This window comes from Sprattus sprattus (genome assembly GCF_963457725.1).
Source record: "Sprattus sprattus genome assembly, chromosome: 21".
NCBI classification, from domain to species: domain Eukaryota; kingdom Metazoa; phylum Chordata; class Actinopteri; order Clupeiformes; family Clupeidae; genus Sprattus; species Sprattus sprattus.
Genome location: NC_137919.1, coordinates 17,747,907 through 17,769,503, shown reverse-complemented (window position 1 = coordinate 17,769,503; position 21,597 = coordinate 17,747,907). Strand labels below are relative to the sequence as shown.

Below are 21,597 nucleotides of genomic sequence, written 5' to 3'. Positions count from 1 at the left end.
GGGAAAAATAATGTAAATCATTTAACAATTAGAATAAATATTGAAAGGCATGTAAAACAAATGGAAAAGGAGAGTGATAAGAAGTTTACTGCTGAAGTAATATAAATCTTTTACACGTGAACAGCTTGACAATTCACTTTCACTGTCAAATTCACTGATAGCAACTCAGTATTTGCTGTTGTGATACTCACTCTAGTTTCTCCAGTTGACAGTTAGGATCCTGCAGAAGAGAAGAAAGATGCTTCACTCCTGAGTCTCCTGCTTCATTTCCACTCTACTGCATCTTTCTGATGTGTGAGGGGTTTGATATCAGTGCTGATGCAAGAGAACTGAAGCCCTTCTCTGTAATACGGCAGTTTGAGAGGCTGTAGAGAGGAAAGGGAAAAATAATGTAAATCATTTAACAAATATAGCTGCAAGCAGCAATGTGATGGCCAAGCTGGTCAGATGACCCAGAAAAAGCCTTCAATTCACTCAGAAAGCTTTTGATTTACTCAGCAGAGGCTGGATTCGAACCGATGAGGCTGCCTACGACAGGGCACCATTCACCAACTCACTTAACTAGTGAGCTATTGTCGGTGATGGAAATCACAGAGTTCAGTTACTGTCTCAAAATAGAAGCGTTTCTCCTATGGCAATGGTTGTCAAATTTGGACCAAGTTTAAACAGTTGAAACAGCTGTAATTCAGTCCTATTTTGACAAGTCGAGGTGATTGTGGTCTGAAGATAATCTTTGCCAAATTTGGTGAATATTTGATATTCACCAAAAACGTTATATTCATTCATTCAAAATGGCAGCCACATCAATTCGGCCACCTCAATTTGATAGACTGTAACTAACAAACGGTCGTGAAAATCAAAACGCCAGGGCATAACTTCTGTGAGGCTTGTTCTGAAGATCATATATGGCAATTTTGAAGAATATTCGACAAGAATTGTAGGAGGACTAGCTAAAAAACGCTTTTCCTTAACATTCTAAATAGCGGAGAATCTATATAACTGGGTATGATGTCATAGAGTGTGTTGAACTCGTCTTGATCCAGGGAATCCAATGATGCCTCATTTTGGGAAATGCAGCAAATGGCCCAAAAGTAAAGTGTGTAAACACATCTTCAACTTTGACCCATTGGTGGCGCTAGAAGTTTTGAATGGGTGACATGAATCTTGGTGAAAGTGATGAGAGGACTGGTTCCAAAGAGTGTGCCAAAGTTCACAACTTTCGACCATGCGCTTCAAAAGTAACGTGTGTAAACACATCTTCAACTTTTACCTATTGATGGCGCTAGAGGGTTCAAATGGGAGACATGAAACTTGGTGAAATTGATGAGAGGACTGGTTCCAATAAGTGTGCCAAATTTCACAACTTTTGACGATGTGGTTCTAGGGGCTGCCATAGACTCCCCATTGCAGAAGAAGAAACATATAATAAGTAAAAGTTTGAGGGTCTGCCACGCCCACACCTTTGAGATTTTGAACAATCCCCCAAGACAATTTGATCCCCCATGGCTGAAGAGTATCCTGACCAAGTTTGAAGGCATTAACATTAAATCTGTATGAGAAGTTGCGAAAAAATATTTTTCCTTAACATTGGAATTAGCAGAACATTTATATAACTGTTTATGATGTCATAGAGTGTGTTGAACTCGTCTTGATCCAGGGAATCCAACGATACCTCATTGTGGAAAATGTGGCATATGGTTCAAAAGTAACATGTGTAAATACATCCTCAACTTTGACCCATTGGTGGCGCTAGAGGGTTGGAGTGGGAGACATGAAACTTGGTGAAATGGATGAGAGGACTGGTCCCAATAAGTGTGCCATATTTCACAAGACTCCAATGGCAGAAGAAGATGTGTAATAATAATAAATAGAAAACCAATAGGTGGCTTTCGCAGCTTCGCTGCTTGGCCACCAATTAGAATAAAAATTGAAAGGCATGTAAAACAAATGGAGAAGGAGAGTGATAAGAAGTTTACTGCTGAAGTACTATAATCCTTTTACACGTGAACAGCTTGACAATTCACTATCACTGTCAAATTCACTGATAGCAACTCAGTATTTGCTGTTGTGATACTCACTCTAGTTTCTCCAGTTGACAGTTAGGATCCTCCAGCAGAGAAGAAAGATGCTTCACTCCTGAGTCTCCTGCTTTATTCCCATTCAGCTGCAGCTCTCTGATGTGTGAGGGGTTTGATCTCAGTGCTGATGCAAGAGAACTGAAGGCTTCCTCTGTAATACTGCAGTTTCTCAGGCTGTAGAAAGGAAAGGTAAAAAAAAAATGTCTGTTTGTGTGTGTAAACGTTTGTAGTGGGTGTTTGTAAGTGTGCGTGTCTGTGTTAGTGTGTGTGAGTTTGTGAGTTTGTGTGTGTGTGTGTTTGTGTGTGTGTGTGTGAGCGTGCGTGTGCATTTAATTATGTATGTGTATGTCTGTATGTGTAAATGTTTGCAAGTGTGTGTGTCTTAGTGTGTGTCTGAAGGCCCCGTCACACCATAACGTTCTGGTCAACGTTCTCTGAAAATTCTAATCATTCAATTTTGAGCGTTCTAGAGCGAGGTGGACACATCTGGCGTGTGACTAACGTGTGACTAGTGTGGGACTGACGCATGAAGAACGTGTGTGTTTGAACAGCGACCAAGTGATGTGTCACTGGCATGCGGCGAACGATAGGTCAATGTTAGACGAGCATGTTGATCGTGTGCCTAACGTGTGAATAACGACAGAGTGGCATTCTGCTGCCGTGTGGGTTTTATGGTCAAACGGGTACAAAACGCTGGAAAATCAGTGAATTCAATTGTTCTGAACAGTGAACATCATGCCGCCAAGACGAAAAAAAGGTTTGAGGGGGGCAGGATAAAAAACTCAATACAACACAATTTGTAATGATCCATGATTTAGTGAACATGAACATAGCTGAGCACATCGAGGGAACTCGCCCGCAGAGAAGAAGACCCTACCGAAGACGGCAGTGCTGGACTAAATCATGGATCATTACAAAATGGATCATGGATCATTACTAAATGTGCTGTATTGCTATTTACCTTTTTGGACATGGAAAAAGACAGTAGAAAGGTTCCAAACTTAATAGTTTATAGAATGCTGCTTACAGATGTTGTGTGCATAGGAGGGTATATATAAGATATATAATATATTTATTTACCCTACCTAGTCATTCGGGATCCTCCATAGTGGGTGTTGTTTACGGTAGCCCAGAATCAACTGAATCCTGCAAGCATCGGTTTATACACCCACATACATGGACGTTCATAAATCGCTCAAATGACACTCATTGGACGTCATATGACGTTCGTTTGACGTTAGTCACACGCTTCGTGCTCTAGGGGTCCATTCAGTGGTATTAGACAAGATGCCAGTGAGTCGTTCACTGCAAAGCACACGTTTAATAACCAAGTAACGATATGGTAACAACTGACTAACGGCTGACCAACTATAGCCGAGCACGTGCAACGTTATTCAGTGTTTAAAGTTGAAGAACGCTGTGCTCCATGCAAACTTTTGTGCATGTTCAAAACGTTTTACGTGTGTGTAAGTATGTGTGTGTGTGTGTGTGTGTGTGTGTGTGTTTAAGTATGTGTGTGTGTGTCTGTGTGTGTGTGTGTGTGTGTATTTAAGTGTGTGTGTAGGTATGTCTGTCTGTATGTCTGTCTGTCTGTGTTTGTAAGTGAGTGAGTGTGAAATGAGTTTGTCTCATGAAGATGGAGTGATACATAGATATGAAGTGTTTATTGCTGAATTACTAGTGACCCTTTACATGTGAAAAGCATGACAGTTCACTATCACTGTCAAATTCACTTAAAGCAACTTAGTATTTGGTCTTGTGATACTCACTCTAGTTTCTCCAGTTGACAGTTAGGATCCTCCAGAAGAGAAGAAAGATGCTTCACTCCTGAGTCTCCTGCTTTATTCCAACTCAGCTGCAGCTCTCTGATGTGTGAGGGGTTTGATCTCAGTGCTGATGCAAGAGAACTGAAACCCTTTTGTGTAATACTGCAGTATGTCAGACTGTAGAAAGAAGGCGACAAACATATTTAATATCAGTTGACTGTCATCACATCCATGCATTACAATACTTACCACAGCAAACAATGACTTAATAGTCATAATTTCAGGAGTCTAAATAAAAATATATGTATGATACTGATCTTATTTCCATCTGAGCATTTTTCCCAAAATGTGCTTGTGATAGAGACATTTTAATGAGGACATTCGGCCCCCTTCTCGTTCATTTTCTGAAATTCTTCTGAAATGTTACTTACGCGACTTCGTAAAAACAAAGTAAGGGAAATGCATCCGCTGCATTGCGGCACGCCTGAAAATGCATTCATAAGCAGCCGAAGTCTTCTCAGCTGTGTTCCTCCGGATTAGTTTCTTAAATTGATGCGCGTTCTCGTGAAAGTGGATTTGCATACATACACGCCCCGCCAGTTCCTTATTCGGGCACGCAATCGTAGAAACGTGTGCTGTTGGAATCTCCCGTATCCACACGAAAGCACCTCGTAAGGCAAGTCATGTCTAAGCGGAAAGCGGGCAAAAAAACGCAGATTTAACTTAACCGGTGCAGCCATGGAGGTACTGCAGGATATATATGTGTCCATTCTATTCACTATGGCTATTTAAACGCGATTGGGTTTAGTGTTTATTTATTTATTCACTTACATTTGCAGTGTTCTTGTACATTAACATTCACATTCAGTCATTTAGCAGACGCCTTTGTCCAAAGTGACGTACAAGGAAGAGAACAGTCAAGCTACGAGCAATAGAGACCTAGTGTAACAATAAATACTACCTCGTAGAATCATGACTATAAATGTGAACCGTAATTGTTAATGATACAAATATTGGCCCTCATTCTCGACAGCAGTTGGGAAGACTTTCAGAAGGATTTTCTTTTGAACTCCACTTTGGTGGATTAAGGAAAACATTTGCCATTCGCCATAGTTTTTTCATCTTCGATTTCTTCTGAACTTCAGAAGACTTTCAGGACGCGAAATAGCAGTCGTAACTCTTCCCGAATCTTCTCAAATACGATTCCATGGGGCCCTCTTGTGGTTATTTGAGGAATCGCGTTGAGGAATGACATTTGAAAAAACTCCATGTTAAAAGGGTTAACGGTTGAATTTGTGAAAACCCGTTGGTGATTGCGTTCACGTCAACTCTACAGACATCCTCGGATTAAAATAATAATAATAAATACGAGAATATTTGTATCATTAACAATTACGTTTCACATTTATAGTCATGATTCTACGAGGTAGTATGTATTGTTACTCTAGGTCTCTATTGCTCGTAGCTTGACTGTTCTCTCCCTTGTACGTCACTTTGGACAAAGGCGTCTGCTAAAAGACTGAATGTGAATGTACACGAACACTGCAAATGTAATGAATAAATAAATAAACACTAATCCCAATCTTTAACCATGACATCCACTTACTGCTTATTATACTCCCACTCGTGACTAGTCTTCACACTTATGGTGTCTGTTTAGAAAAGAGCACTGACTGCAAATTATACTCCTACTCGTGACCTGTCTTCACACTTATGGTAGCAATTTTTCAATTTTTTTTTTGTAAAGTGACTTCTTAAATGTGTTTTACGGACTTCGGAAGTTCGGCGTAAGAAAAGATCTCCACCTTATTAATGAACACCTGTTACGAGTTGCTTTCGTGTGGATTAGGGAAATTCCGGCAGCACACTTGGCTATGGCTGCGTGCCCTAATAAGGAGCTGGCGGGGCGTGTATGTATGCAAATCCACTTTCACGATAACGCGCATCAATTTAAGAAACTAATCCGAGGGAACACAACTGAGAAGACTTTGGCTGCTTACGCATTTATTCATGCACACGCTCTTCTCTCAAGGACATGTTCTGAGATCACTGCTGTAACTTCTGAAGAGATGGACGGGAATACCGCCCTTTGGGCCTCATTTATAAAACGTTGCGTAGAAACCATCCTACATTTTGTCTAAGACATTTCCTGAAATGAGCGTAAGTGAGATCCACAGAAAACAGACGTACACACGAAAAACATGTGTACGCCAATCCTTCGGTTATAAATCACAAATGCTCGTGAAATTGTGCGCAACTGAATCTCCGCCTTCAAAACGCCCCTATTTAATCTAATCAGCATATTATCAATGCACAAACAGAGCGCATCTTCAATGCACAAACTCTCTGTGACAGTGGCAAGCAAGAAAGAAACATGTAAACAGAATAATTAAAGTGAGGTTAACATCAACGTTCTGCTGATGGAACAGCAGATGTGGGCCAAAACATCGTTAGAAAGCCTGTCTGGTGGCGTAATGGCAAAAGCAAAGTATTTGACATGTAGTAGACACGTCTCCGAAGCACCAGCACCTGCGGCACGAGCAGTGACTGACAGAAGCCGCATCTGCGGCAGCAGCACCAAGGCTTTGGTGCGCTCCACTACCGACCTGTGCTGTACTGAAGTGGGCTTCCTAGGCTTTCTGAGTATGCGAAATCTGGATGAGAATACATTGGGAACCCTGTTTTACGCAGGAAATCCTCTTTCACATTTTGCTGGGCACCTTATGGAAATCTAATAAATTGTGGGCATATGGGATAGTATACTGCGATGAACATCGGGCAAAATACCGTTTAATGATGACGAGGATTGCTCGACTGGTCTCCAATTTCTCATCGGAACGTTCCTGTAGCCAGGAATCCAAGAACGGACAATACCTGTTGAACGTGTATGGCCTGGTTGCCTCTGGTGCGCCTCTCTAGACGAGAGGCCATTTGGGCACAACGCTCTCAGCAAGCGGTACCTGCTTATCAGACATACATCATCCTGTGTCAAAAAGTCTGCGCGACCACAAAAAAACACTCTCTCTCCTTATTGCGCAGTTGGCAATATCCTCTAACAACACCAATGCAGCCATATCTCCTACTGAAAACCAAGCCACTATTAGTCTTTTTATAGGTTATAAGTTCGAGGGAAATGTTTTACACTTGTGAAATTAAAACGGAATACCTATAAGATGTGAATCTCATTCATTTGTAAATTATTCTAATAGTTTATTTGATTTTATTGAGCGAAACATTCATTTGGCCTTTCACCATTAGCCCAAATGGTGACGGTGGTGCTGACGATGATGATGATGATGATGAAACTGCGTGTCGGCAGTCGGCGCTCGGAGAGTCCTGAATTCCTGCAGTACTCCAGTATTGCCGCAAGGAAATGTACTTACACGAACTGAAACCAGACATAGAGATACGTCCTTTTCTACTCCTAAGACGTTTTTTATAAATCTGTACTTAGACGTGGATTTGATCGCACGCACAGTCTAAGATCAGTTCTGTGCATAAGTACGTTTTATAAATGAGGCCCCATGTCTGTCATGAAATCTGTTTGTTTTTTTCTACTCACATAAGGCTGGCTGCGCCCAGCTCATCTTTGGAGTTTTTCATGATATTTGGTTGTGACACATCTGCCTCTCAAAGCGCTGAAATTCTGATTGCTGGTCTCAGTCCAGATATGAGTTTCATAAACTGAGACAACTTCTGCAGTTCATTCAGTAAGCTCTTAACATTGAAAGGGAGGATCCTCAAGTCTATGTGTGTCTGAAACTTTACAAGAACATGTGAAACATTTTAAGAAAACTACTGTCTGTCTGCAACGATGGGGATATTTGATCAAGAAATGAAGATGTACAAATGATCCAACATAACTCATTATTAGAGAAAACTGAAGAATCAATGTCTTCCCTGAGTGTCTCCAGTGCACAGTTTGGGTTCTCCAGTCCGCAACAGAGTTCTTGGACCCCAATATCTCCAATACTGTTGTCACTGAGATCCACATTTTTCAGTTATGAAGATGCTTTGCTGAGGATACATGCCAGTGCTGTACAGCTCCTTTCAGTGAGCCCACAGCTCTTGAGCCTTAAGGGGAAAACAGCCACCAGTGACTATAAGCTCAATGAAAAGGACACTGCTGCTGTCTGTATATTAGTGTTGTGCTTCTAAACCAATTAAAAAAATCAGACTAAATGTTTTTTCAGGTATATGAAGTTGGGTTTCCATCTAAATTTCATCATCAACAGGAGTAATCAGGAGTCATCTAGGGAACCAGATTTTCCATGAAACAGTTTGTGACATTTCATGATACTCTAAACATTTTATTTCCATTTGAGCATTTGTTCTAGTACTGTATGTACCTTATATTAGTTTTGTAAACTGATACAACTTCCGTAGTTCGTTCATTGATCTTTTATTATTGAAAAGGAGGATATTTAAGTCTATGTGTGAAAATAGAAAATACTCTGTCTCATAATGGGGATACTTTTCATGTATAGTTTTCAAAGTTTATTTTATCAATACAATTTTAATATAAAAATGATCTCACATAACTAATTTCTAAGGAATACTGAATAATCAAAATGTCTTACCAGAGTGTCTCCAGTGTACAGTTTGGGTTCTCCAGTGCGCTACAGAGTTCTTGGACCCCAATATCTCCAATACTGTTGTGACTGAGATCCACATTTTTCAGTTTTGAAGATGCTTTGCTGAGGATACATGCCAGTGCTGTACAGCTCCTTTCAGTGAGCCCACAGCTAATGAGCCTTAAGGGGGAAACAGCCACCAGTGACTATAAGCTCAATGAAAAGGACACTGCTGCTGTCTCTGTATTAGTGTTGTGCTTCTAAACCTTCTAAATGTTTCTCCACATATCAGAATTAAAAATGGACAACCGGGAGTTGTGAAAAGCTGTGAGCAACTTTCACAGGAAAACGTGATAAAAGTGCAACAAATGCTGATTTAATTCAAACCTAGTCATATTATACACTATGCCAATAGTGAGAAGATCTACCCCTCTATTCTATCACATGTTTATTTGCATTAGAATACTGTTTACAAATTTCAAGTGTTTCTAGTCAGGGTTTATTTTTCAAATGGTCAAAATGTGTATTAAAATGTTGGATGGAAACACAGCTAGAGTCATTATCCCCACCCATTTTGAGAATACATACTGCCATCATACTTACCGAGCCTTCTGTGATTCCTCCACTACTGGCTGAAGCCTGAGGAAAGATTCATCAGATCTGATGTACTTCTTCAAGTCAAACTCATCCAGCTTCTGTTCTGATGTGAGCAGCACAAACACTAGAGCTGACCACTGGGCAGGTGAGAGTTTAGCTCCAGAAAGTGTCCCAGCACTCAGCAAGCTCTGGACCTCTTCCACTAAGGAGTAATCATTGAGTTCATTCAGACAGTGGAAGAGGTTGATGACCCTTTCTGATGAAGGAACCTCCCTGATCTTTGCCTTGATGAAACTGATTGTTTCTTTATTGCCCCTCTGATTGAGTCTTCTCTGTAGTAGGCCATGCAGGAGAGTCTGGTTAGACTCCAGAGAGAGGCCAAGAAGGAATCGGAGGAATAGGTCAAAGCGTCCATCTTCATGCTCCAAAGCTTTGTCCACTGCACTCTTCTGTAAGATGATCATGGATTCCTCCATTGAAGGAGACAAATTCAATATCCTTTTCCAAAGCTTATTGGATTTTTCAGGAGCTTGGTGTCTGGATATTATGTCTTTCCCTTCAACTGCCATCATCAAAAACACATACAAAGCTGCAAGATACTCCTGGATACTTAAATGCACAAAGCAGCACACCTTTCCTTGATAAAGCCCTGTTTCTTCTCGAAAGATCTGTGAGCAGATGCCAGAGCATACTGCTGCCTCTCTGACATCAATGCCATACTCTTTAAGGTCTTCATCATAAAAAATCAAATTACCCTTCTCTAACTGTTCATAAGCCAACTTCCCAAGACCAAGGATAACGTCCTGGTTCCACTGTGGATCAAGGTTGTGCACATTTTCAAACTTGCTGCTCCTCTGTTTGGTCTGGAAAATGAGGAAATAGGTATACATCTCTGTCAGAGTCTTTGGAATCTGTCCACCTCCTGAAGAGCCAAGAATTACCCCAAGAACAGTAGCAGCAATCCAGCAGAACACTGGTATTTGGCACATAATGTGGAGGCTTCTTGATAATTTGATGTGAGAGATGACATTGCTGGCAAGATTCTGATCATTGATCTTCTTCCTGAAGTACTCTTCCTTCTGTGGGTCATTGAACCCTTGTACCTCTGTGACCCGGTCAACACACTCAGGCGGGATTTGATTGGCTGTTGCTGGTCGAGAGGTAATCCAAAGCAAAGCAGAGGGGAGCAGATTACCCTTGATGACATTTGTCAGGAGTATATCCAATGAGGTGACCTTTGTGACATCAGTCAAACTTTCATTTTTCTGAAAGTCTAGTTGGAGTCGACATTCATCCAAACCATCACAGATGAACAACAGTTTGCACTTCCCTTGGCTGAGAAAATTTGACTGCTTTATTTCTGTGAAAAAGTGGTGGAGGAGATCCATCAAAGAGAATTGTTTTTCTCTCATGAGGTTGAGCTCCCTAAAAAGAAGTGGAAATATGAAGTGGATATCTTGGTTTTCTTTTCCTTCTGCCCAGTCCAGGATGAACTTCTGAACTGAGACGGTTTTACCAATGCCAGCAACTCCTTTTGTGACAACACTTCTGATTGGTTTGTCTTGGCCAGGTAAGGGTTTAACCTGTTACTGCAGTGGGATATTTCGCCTTAATTTGGAACGATTTGTACTTACACATAATAACACTCAATATCTGAAGTTGTACACATGATACAAAGATCATTCATATCTTAAATTGAAGAAGACAAATGGGCCAAGACATGCATTCACCTCCTGACTTTTATTTTCATCATTAAGTATCAATTTCAAAGCATCATATACAGAACAAAATGTCAAAAATGTAAAAAACGCCTTTCATTTTTATGTTTGACAGTGTGTGGATGGTTTCAAGGGAAGAAAATTCTGTCATGTTCTATATTTCCTGATTCAACATGTTCCTGAGAAACAAAGTACAAATTTTGGAGCAGATATCTAAAAATGTCCAGGTGTTGTACAGCAATATCTAAATGGTGCATTCAGGCGTCTCCAAGTGTCCAAAACCTCTCCAAGCTCTCCAAATGCATAAAAAAAAAATTCTCATTGTATATCATTGTTTTTTTTCGTTGTACAGACATATATAACTCCATTTTAGACTAATATTACAATTTCTTTTGAAATTGGATTGTGTCACTGTTGGAGGCTGTGCAGCTGGTAGTAGTGGTGGTGGCGACGGGGGTGGTGGTGGGGGTGAGGGTGATGCTGGAGCTGGAGCTGGAGCTGGGGCTGGGTCACTGCAAGATAAAAACGTTGGACAATATAAATATTTTGACTGGGTCATGCCTTACAATTGAATTTTGCTTCATGTTATTTACTAAGCTAATGCACAAATATGTAAAATGTAAACATATGTAAAAAACACCATAGTCAAGCTGAAGTGTGATAATAACATAGGCATTATGCATTTAGCAGATGTAAATAAAACATTTCTATGCGTTTTGAGGCAAGAAGCAGGTTGTGATATGTTAGTTTGTTGTAGCCTACATTGCAGCTACGTAAATACAGCAGCAGCATGCTAACCAATATCCATTACTAGCAAACTACATCCCACAATGATAAAAAAAATAAAGCACTAAAGAGAATAAGGCATATGCATAGCTAACTGGTATGCACTGAAAAGTAGTTGGTTTAAATTACTTACGCATCGAGGATGGCATCGATTCCATTCACTCTTCCACTGAGTCCATGCTAGCATGCTAGTCCATGCTGAGTCCATGCTAGCATGCTAGTCCATGCTTAGTCCACTGGCTTCCCCGAAAATCATCAAAAATCATCCCATGTATTTCACTCATCTGCAATCCTCGTCTTGCCATGATGGATGAGTACAAGGGAGACAAATTGCAGCCAAAAATATGCACAAACAAGCCCTCAGGATCGTGTGGACCAAACCACTTGCTGTGCGCATTTGAAGGTAAACAAAATTGCCCATTTACGCACCGGGAGCGCATCTGAGACTCTTGAGTTGCGCTTTCAAAAATCTAAACTCCAGGACTGAGCAATCAGGGCAAATGACCTACCTACTTTTTTGTTAGAATCTCTATTATTCGGTAAAACAGGTGTCAATCACTACTGAGAAGTCTTACAAGAAGTGTAAAGTGATATGATAGGACATGCCTGAGCAGCTGCATGATTGAGAGCTGATGCCATTGGTGGTAATGCCTGTCACTCATGACAAACATGTGTTTAACAGCCAATAAAACCCAAAGATTCTGAAAGAGGGGGTCTTAAGCTTTGTAACTATATATAACATCACGTGATAACTTCGTGTAGTGTTGTCAGGAAGAGAGCGAGGAGATCGCCATCAGAAACATACAAGAAAGTGAACGTTTTTTCTCAATGTCGTGAGCAAGTGAATAAACAACTTTATGGACATAACCATGCAGTTCAAGTCTGTTTTTTTAGATGTTTTGAAGGTAAATGAATGTTCTATAACGTTATTTAAGGTACGGATAATGCAGAAACACATTTAAATGGCTTAGTTATGGGAGGAGGCTGCTCCATATGTAAAAAATGAGGATGTGTCATGGTGTGTTTAAAATTGTATTTATTTGTAACGGATGCATGTAGACAACTGAAAATCGGTTTACATATAGTTGGATTACCACAAAAAAATATTAAATGCGAGTTTGAATCATATTTTCAGAAATAGAATTTTCAGGATTTGTTTTGGCGATTTATCCAGTACAGGCCCGCCCGCGGGTCCATTAGGGGGCGTTAAAGCAGTAACAAGTTAAATATGTCACTGCATTTGATTGATGTCTCCTGTCCAGCTGGTCTCTTGGATTTTAACTCAATCTGTCTGACTTCATGCTCTTCATTTACTTTTCCACTTCCTCCTTCTGTGATGTAGACTTCAGTGTAGATCTTTTCAAGAAGAGCAGAGCTTCCTTGCTTGGGTATTCCTTCAGACACACTCTGGTATTTGTTCTTGAGATTTCCTTTTAGCTCAGTCTGACAAACTACATCCAGCCCATCTATTTAAAACAAAAGAATGTTTTGTAGGCCACTGACACCAAAAATGAATAATAACTTTGTTGCTAATGCAACTCATGGAAATCATTACAAATGCAAGAGAAGGAAGAATTCTTACTATGTTCCAGTGTGTCAGCGAGATCTTTAAGCTTCATATTCCTAAGTGTAGCAGTACGGCTTTAAGCTGACGTCACTGCTCCATCTTAACTTCTCCCCGTCTGTCTAATTTGTTAGTAATTAGGTGGCACTCTTGTCAGTCTTTACAGCCCCTATAAATTCACAACGAGGTGCCAACTGGGCATGTGTCATACTCCACGCTACCTGTTGGCGTCAAGCTCAGGTCCACCGGTTGGTGGTAGGTATGACCATGTCTGGTTGGGTCCCCATTCCCAGCTCTTCGGTTTCACACCGAGTCAAACTGTATGTCGGTTGTGCGCTACGTGCAAGTATGTGTGGGTCCTTTTTATGAATGAACGGTTGTGTTTTAGCTAGCTACTCAACTGTGCTCTGTGTACTGTGTTTAGATAACAGACACATCGTAGCTGCTGCCTGTATGGTCCTGTGTGCTGTGCCCCCGGATGCTTGGTAGGCTAGCCTACTGTTTCTTTTTAATATTAGTACTACTGGCGTTCGTGTGACGGTAACGTTACTATATTTCTCCCGTAGGAATTAGCTGGGGCAGGTTGACAACGCTGCTGTTTTGCTGACACTGGTTTTACAACTAGCTTCTAGCTAGCGTCTCAAGTAGCTGTTTTGTGGCCTGCTGTGGCGAGTGGCCTCACGTCTCGTCCTCCCTCCAAGCAGCTGCAGCGTGTTTGTGTGTCTGTCTCCGTGTATTATTGTCGTTTCGTATTTCTTCTCTGTTTCTTGGTGTTTGCCTCAGTTGGCTACATTTGTTTTGGTTCTGTTTGTTTCGTTCGTTATTTATCTTTCTGTTTGTTTCTTTATTTGTGTTAACTGTGCTGGGTGCCCAAGGCTTGGTGGTTTATCCTCTCCCTCCCTTAGTGGGGGTGCTATCTCCCGTGTGGATTGGAACTCATTGACGTGTATATACACCTTCTTCTCTAGGTTTGAGTGTGTGCATTTGGTGTGCGCGGTGCACGTGTGCTGTGACCTTCTGGAGGTAATGCCCCACTTCCCTGATAACTCTGCCTGACTGGTAAGCCTCAGTCCAGCTTGTGTGTTTTGTTGATTTGTCTGTGCTGTCCTGTGTCTGTCTCTTCATCGTGTATTGTATTTTACATTGGTGTAATTTAATAAAATATATTTATTTATGGAAACACGCCTCCGCTTCCTCAGTTCACGAACCTGTGTGCCCCTAGTGGGCTAGTTTATCACCTTAACTATTTCCTTGGGCGCAATTCCCAGGGTGGCGTAGTCGTGCTCTGGTTAGTCCTAGCTCCACCCCTGTGTCATGCCACATAAGGAAGTGCAGTGCCATCTTCAGAGCCGCTTCTCTGGCTTCACTCTCATCCTCTTCTTAACTCTCAAAGTTCTCTTGGTAATCTGGACTCAGCATCCTCTTGAATGTTTGCAGCTCATTCTTCACAAAGGTGATGATCTTCTCCTCTAACACCTAAAGCACAAATATATGGTAACGGTCTGCAGTGCATTGCATTACAGAGCATTAAAGAGCACTGATACACTAATTACATTTACCTCAACCCTTGACCTTTTGATAGAGATTATTTCCAAACATGGTTAATGACTGAAGAATATAATAATCAAGTGCCTTGTATTAATATATTACTTGTATGAATCATGTGCTTATGAAAGCAGGAGCATGGCTTTTCTCTCTGTGTTTGTAACTAGAATATTAGGTGCCACTAAGTCTGCATATGAACAAGAGTATGTTTAGACCAGAGGAGATAAGAAAGGAACTGTGCTTCTTCCAAAAACTGCCATCCTTGCAATACAGGGAGCCTCGGACATGAGAAATCCACCACGTGGTTATCCCTGCTAAAAAGCCAAACTTCTGTCTATATAAACCTTGTGCAAAGGGTTTATCATTGCCTTCACTTTCAGCCTTGTGCTGGGAGGGGAGCCCGATTGCAATTGTCTTTGTTTGTCTGTCTAATAAATATACTTTCATGCAGCTCTGGAGTCCTGAGGTAACTAGGGTGATTTTCATGTATCACCTTGTATATGTACTCGAATAACAAAGTACAGTAATGTTCTATTACTTAATGATTCTCAGTATGACATATTCTATAACACTGCATTTATGAGCGTCATTACAAAGTCTACTGTGAAAAAGTGAGACAGCAAATAATAAAAAAATTCCTGGTAGCTAACCCTCCACACATATTATTATGGTATACGTGTAGATATGATTATCATCGTGGCTTATATTGGATATTGTTTGTGGTGTAAACTGTAGAAAGATGCCGTATTTAAAGGGTTGAGATGCAAACTACAGTTGCATCTAAAGTACATCATGTCAGTGTCAGGTTTCTGGACTGCAATCCCCCTGTTGACCATGTGGGGTCCTCAGTTCTGGTTTGGGCTATCACATGTGTGTTTTATGTCTCATTGTTGTCACCTGTGTCTCGTTTGGTTGCCTTTATAAGCTGTCTGTTTTTTGTGTTCTGTGCTCAGTCTTGATTTGATGCCCTACAGTCGCACAGCGTGAGTCTTTTTTGTCTTGTGGAATCCTTGTCTTTGTTAAGCCTTTTTTTCCTGGAGTTGCCCTTTTTTGAACCTTGTTCTGAGTTATACTGTTTTTGCTACTTTTTGTTGGACGCCTTAACTGCCCAGACCGAATTTTGTATCTGGATGTTTTTGAGTTCTTTTTTTGCCTGGTCTGTTGATCATCTCTGCCTGGTGCTAAGTAAATATTCTTTCTGAAACCAAGAGTCAACTTTCTGTTCCTACTCTGCATCTGAGTCCAACACTCACTTAGTACGCTGGTAGGCTCCCCGCCTGCCACACGGGACATCACAGGTTCAATCCCCAGTTAAGCCTGACAGTCAGCTGGACCCTGGGACAGAGTAATGTGTTTAAAAACTACTGCATGACCAGTGCAGAACATTTAGACAGACAGTGGAGCCTTATGTCACCAATGACTATATGTTAATGATGTTGCAGAACATTAAACATTAACAAAGGAAGGGAACTGGGGACTGAGCAATTCTTACATGAGACAGATGGTGTAGCCTATGGCTATATTTAAGAAATAACTGCTCAGTGAATTTCCCCATAGGATAATTTATACATTTTTATGAACACTTGTCAATCCAAAAAATTCAATATTAACTCGCAGTAGCCCACTTTATCACTTATATGTATTTGTTGTACATGAACTGTATCCTCTTTCCCTGGTAAAGTACTGATCCTTCTCTAAAGGTCTGGGTGCAAATGCCAATGTGTACTGTTTCTCTGACATCAATGCCAGTCAGGTCTTCTTCATGAAAGATCAGACTGCCCTTCTCTAACTGGTCATAGGCTAACCTCCCAAGAGCAAGGAGACAGCAGTGGATTCACTGGTACTGTAACCATCACTGGCTGTTCTCTTGTGTGCAGTTTTCTCCATTGCTGTGAACTAAAAACTACACACCTAAACCTCCACTACTGCCTGAAACTCTTTCCAAAATACATTGCAAATGACGATACGAAATATGTCAGTATGTAAATATACACTTTGCCATTCAAAAGTTTAAAATAAAATGTTCGTATTCATCAATGAATATTATGAAGGCAGTGCTAAGGCTAGAAACAATTATTCATTATTGACACGACAGTTTGGTGCTTTATATAAACACTTGTGCAGTGCCTGTAGGAATTATGCATTCTGTAGTGTTAGCAGACATAGGTGTAGCTGTTGGGTAGTGCAATAGCAAGACATATTTGCACTCAACATAGGTACAGGTTACACTGAAGTATTATTGTGATGCATGTTTCCTTTTCATTAAGAAATGTTTTAATGTTGTATAGCCTTTTTGGAGATACACCAACAAATAAAGTTTGAGATTATGTAGTGGATGCAGTTGAATATAGATGTTAAAGTTACAGATACATCGGGACACTAATACATCGGAAAACCTCTCTCATTGGGTCAGCAGATGCATGAACGCATGGTCACTGGTCTAGACTAACCAGCAACATTGAATAGAAAGCTAACTCTTATACAAAAACATCAAACTACAATATACTACAATATAATACTTAACATGGTAATGAGAGTTGGTTACATGCCAGGCCCATACGCATCAACTGGGGTAACATCTATGACGACGACTGTTCTATGACTATGATATCATTCACGTTGCGTGGGTCCGTCCCTCTTTCTCTGAATTACTACAATACCCATAGTGCCAGGGAGATACGCCCTAGACAGACTGACAGACACACAGAGATTTCTGGATTTATAGATAGATGTATGGATGTATATTGCTATAGGTTGTGCTTTATATATACATGTATGTGTGTTTGGATGTCTATTGCTATAGGTTGTGCTTTATATATACTTGCTCTGTTCTGTGAAGGGTGTGGTGCACACCCTGGGAAGATGTATCCTTTGGTAGATATATTCAGTTCATTCCTCAGAACAACCCATAACACTTTATGTGAAGGGGTGGGCACAACACTGAAATGACACTGTCATAACCATAACATGACTCCCGTCATGAACGTGAAGTAGTTTTTATGAATGTTTATGACTGTTGTCATTAAGTGCCATTCGCACATTGTTTGGGATGTCATTGTTATGACGACTTGTATTAACCAAGACAACATAACCTGTCAAACATGCCTTCACGGGCCTAAGTATCAAATTAATATATGACTAAAACTATAATGATAGCTATACTTATTTATGGTCAATGATAAGCTATATTTTATTTAGGGTCAATCTTCGGTTATTTGAATAGCAAAATGTTATTTTCTTTCAGAAACAAGTACATTTGTGAGTAATTCCACACTTCTGAGTGGTAATGTATAATAATAATTATGAACATATACTCCATAGCAGCACTGCATTAAATGTCTGCATCAAACCTGGAAGATGTGCTTCAGATCCCCATGTTGACTCTGGGTGAACTGGTCACTGACACCATCTGGTTTAGTTCCTCCATTTTGCTTCTGGGGATGGAAAGTCAAAGTGAGGAGTATTGTCTTTAACTAGGGAGCTAACCTTTATACATCAACAAAGGCACAGTTGACCCTGATACAAACTAGCCAGCTTGCTAACTGCTGTACTTGTAACTGATGGCAACACTGTGCTGTAAAACAGGGTTTCCAGCCTTTATCAGAAACTTAGTGAATAGATTGAGTGGCTTATGAAAACAAAATATATGCTTATTCCAAAACCATACCTCAAAACCTGCATCATTTGCCTTTCATGAAACAGATTGTAGGAGCCATTTGGGGTTCATGTTTTAATGTTGTGGGACACTAGATGGCGCTCCACCTTAATTGGGTTCACCCAATATAGGGGTGAAAGTTCATGCAAGCTAGCAGGTGTTGATTGACGGAGAGGGAGTACATATAGTTTTTTGACCGCTTCATCTATATATTTCTAAAGGTGTATTATATGTATTTGGATGAATGAACATGCTTATGAACTGGATCGTTCTACAAGGAATAAAGTTTGCATTATAAAAGACAGAAAGCAAATTTGGAACGTTATTTTATTTCCAACAAGCGCGTCAATTAGGTGCTCAGTCAGAAACCCCTCTGGGCTTTAAGCCCATACACAGATGTACCCAGATGTTTTTTACCCTGCCCTTAGGCTTTTTTTGGTCTGCACATGTATTGTCTGTTCTATGCTGCAATAATGTATTTCAGAAATAATTTAGTAAATTGATCTTTTATGATGTACTTTTGAACCGTAGTGGTGATGATGTACAGAACCCAAACGCTCGGCCCGGACACAGTGATGGAGAGAGAATACACTTTTACTGAAACAGGGTTCGGTCCAGGATAAACAAGCTAACATTCCAAAGAGGGAATCAGTTATCTGAAGAACAGGCAGATGTCAGTCACACAGAGAAATCAATAAACATGAAAAATAGCTGAACGCTGGAAACACGTCTACATACACAATAGATAATGAGGGACAGCTGAACAAAAACAAGGCGGGGCAGACGATCAAGGGCACGAGACAAAAGGTAAACAAACACAAAACCGAAGAACATATGACAACACAAGGGAAAAAAAACTAAGAAACAGGACGGGGTTTGAAAAACTGCACCCATGAGCACATCAATGAGCCACTTAGAATTCTCAGTGAGTTTCTTTGTTTTTTGACCAAATTGTTATGATTTTTGAAATGCTTGTAATATAGTGGTGTGGGAACATGAAGCAGTTTTGCAAAAACAAGTGTCGTGAGGCCCGTGTTCAGAGGTAAGTGTCTTGTTAGGGCAGGCCAAATGGCCCATGTGCAGTGGTGATGATGTACAGAACTCAAACGCAAGTGAACACCATCAAGGCAGTGCAGAGGTGAGTGTTTTGTAGGGTCAAGAAGAAAGGCCTGTTTTCAAAAACAGGCCTACAGGTGCAGGCTGATGGAGATGGCCAAGTATTCATGGAGGGGTCTCGGGATAAGAGACGCTGACAAGTGAAGGACAGGCGAAGCCTCCCAAATAGTTGAAAACAGGGTCTCTGAAACATTGGCAGGGGCACCCACCTGCTCTCACAAGTCACCGTTGCCCTAAAAATGTTTCTCCCCAATAAGTGAGCTCCTGTAATTTAATCATAATGCGTTAATGCGTTTTTTTTTCACAGCTCTACTTAAAATGTTTCTCCGCAATAAGTGAGCGGAAATATTCTAATATGCTGTGCACGGATAAAATGTATCGGTTTGAGAAAATATTCTGATTGGTTCAACTTGGATACGTTTTGAGTGTTCAATTAGTTCAATTTGGATACGTTTAAGGCTTTTGATTGGAAAAGCATAGTGACGAAATATGCCGTTTAAAAGTAAGCGCAGTTTGACAGAGCTGCTCCATGGACCTACACTCATATTGAATGAAAAGTCTGCAAGATTGAATAAACTTCAGTTCATCACATTTGGTCCTCTGACTCTCATTGAAGTATCATCTCTTAAGATTTCACTATTTGTTGACTTCCTAACATACCCTTCCTAGCATACCCTTGACATGAGATTGTTTCATGGACTTGCCTTGATCCATCCGCACCATCTTCATTTTGGAAGTTCAGGGGGATACCAATTGACTGGACACTCTTCATGGACACACCAGTGGGCGCAGGTGATGGAGGTCTCTCCTGACGGAGGTGTCTACACACAAAATAGCACCCATGATTTACTACTGAAGCATTTACACACAAAATCTGACTGGCTATTCTAAACAAGGGGAAGCTGGAAGGGGAGTGTTGGTATTTAAATGAAATACAATGACAAAATATTCTTATTTAGAGTTGAATAATCAAATTCAGCCATTGTTCTGTACTGGCCACAGTTTTAATGACGTTGCTCTGCATCCAATTCCATACGGAATGCAAGGGCGTGAAAAATGTAGCTTTCTCCTCTCACTACTAAACACACATGTCCTATAGGAGAGGGTGTGAAATGTAGTTTTCTCTTCTCACTACTGAACACACATGTCCTATAGGCAGGGGTGCACATAACTGGTACGCAGGCTCGTGAGGGCTCCATGGAGGTATTTTTATTCCCCTAACACATAAACCTAACCCTAACCCTAACCCGGTTTGGCCAACTGCAATGAGCAGTGGCGAGCAATGAGGCTGGCGGCTGACTCGGGCATTGAACTAGGCTCCAGCACTAACCCTGCTGCTAACAACAGCCCTAGGTCTGGACCTGGCCCAGGCTCTAACCCTAACCCTAACCCTAACCCTAGTTTTGGCCCCAACACTGGCCCTGCTGGTCACAACGTTCTTAGCTCTACACCAGAACCAGACCCTGACCTTAACCTCAGTCGTAGTCTCATGCCTAACCCTAATCTCAGCCCTTACCCTAATCAAAGCCCTTACCCCAACTCTAGTTCTAACCTTTACCCTGACCCTATTCTTAAATTCTTTAAGAATTTGATTCTTAAAACGGTTTTCCTTAAATGCGTGAGAATACCATCTCTTTACACCCGGTACCTGGATGACATATTTGGCATCTGGGGTCATACTGAACAAGAATTTACAGAGTTCGTTTCGACTTTGAATGCACGACACCCGTCAATCTCCGTGAAGTATAATTTACAAAAAGAGAAGATTGAATTTCTCGATACGGAGGTCTTTATTATGAGGGGGGAGGGGGAAGGGAGGTTGGGAACCAGGGTCTTCTTTAAATCGACAGACACACATGCACTCCTGTACAGGTCCAGTTACCATCCAAAGCATACTTGTAAGGGGATCATTAAGTCCCAACTTATAAGGTATCGCAGGATCTGTACAGAAGAGGAGGATGTGGAGTCGGCGATAAAAACCCTGTTTCGAGCCCTCAGACCAAGACGATATAGTAGAACTTTCCTCAGAGCGATCAAGGCTGAGGTAAAATACAACTTCAGACAGGAAGATGGACCTGGGAGGGGGAACAAAAATATGGAAAATATTATTCCATTTGTGTCCATTCTCTCCCCGACCTCCTTATCCCTGAACTCAGTAGTAAAGACAAACTTTAAGGCACTTCAGAGAGTGGTGGAGC

The 21,597-nt window shown here is 40.9% G+C and overlaps 1 protein-coding gene across 1 annotated transcript in view; it reads right to left on the bottom strand.

Moving 5' to 3' along the window:
• Positions 1-21,597, bottom strand: part of LOC308382148 (protein NLRC3-like) — a gene marked incomplete at both ends in the record, with an annotated part of 33,269 nt that overhangs the window by 6,944 nt on the left and 4,728 nt on the right. Inside the window, 2 exons of the mRNA XM_080859834.1 lie at positions 9,022-10,598; positions 21,296-21,474. Of these exons, the coding sequence (XP_080715960.1) occupies positions 9,022-10,598; positions 21,296-21,474 (1,756 nt within the window). The remainder of the gene's footprint in view (positions 1-9,021; positions 10,599-21,295; positions 21,475-21,597) is intronic.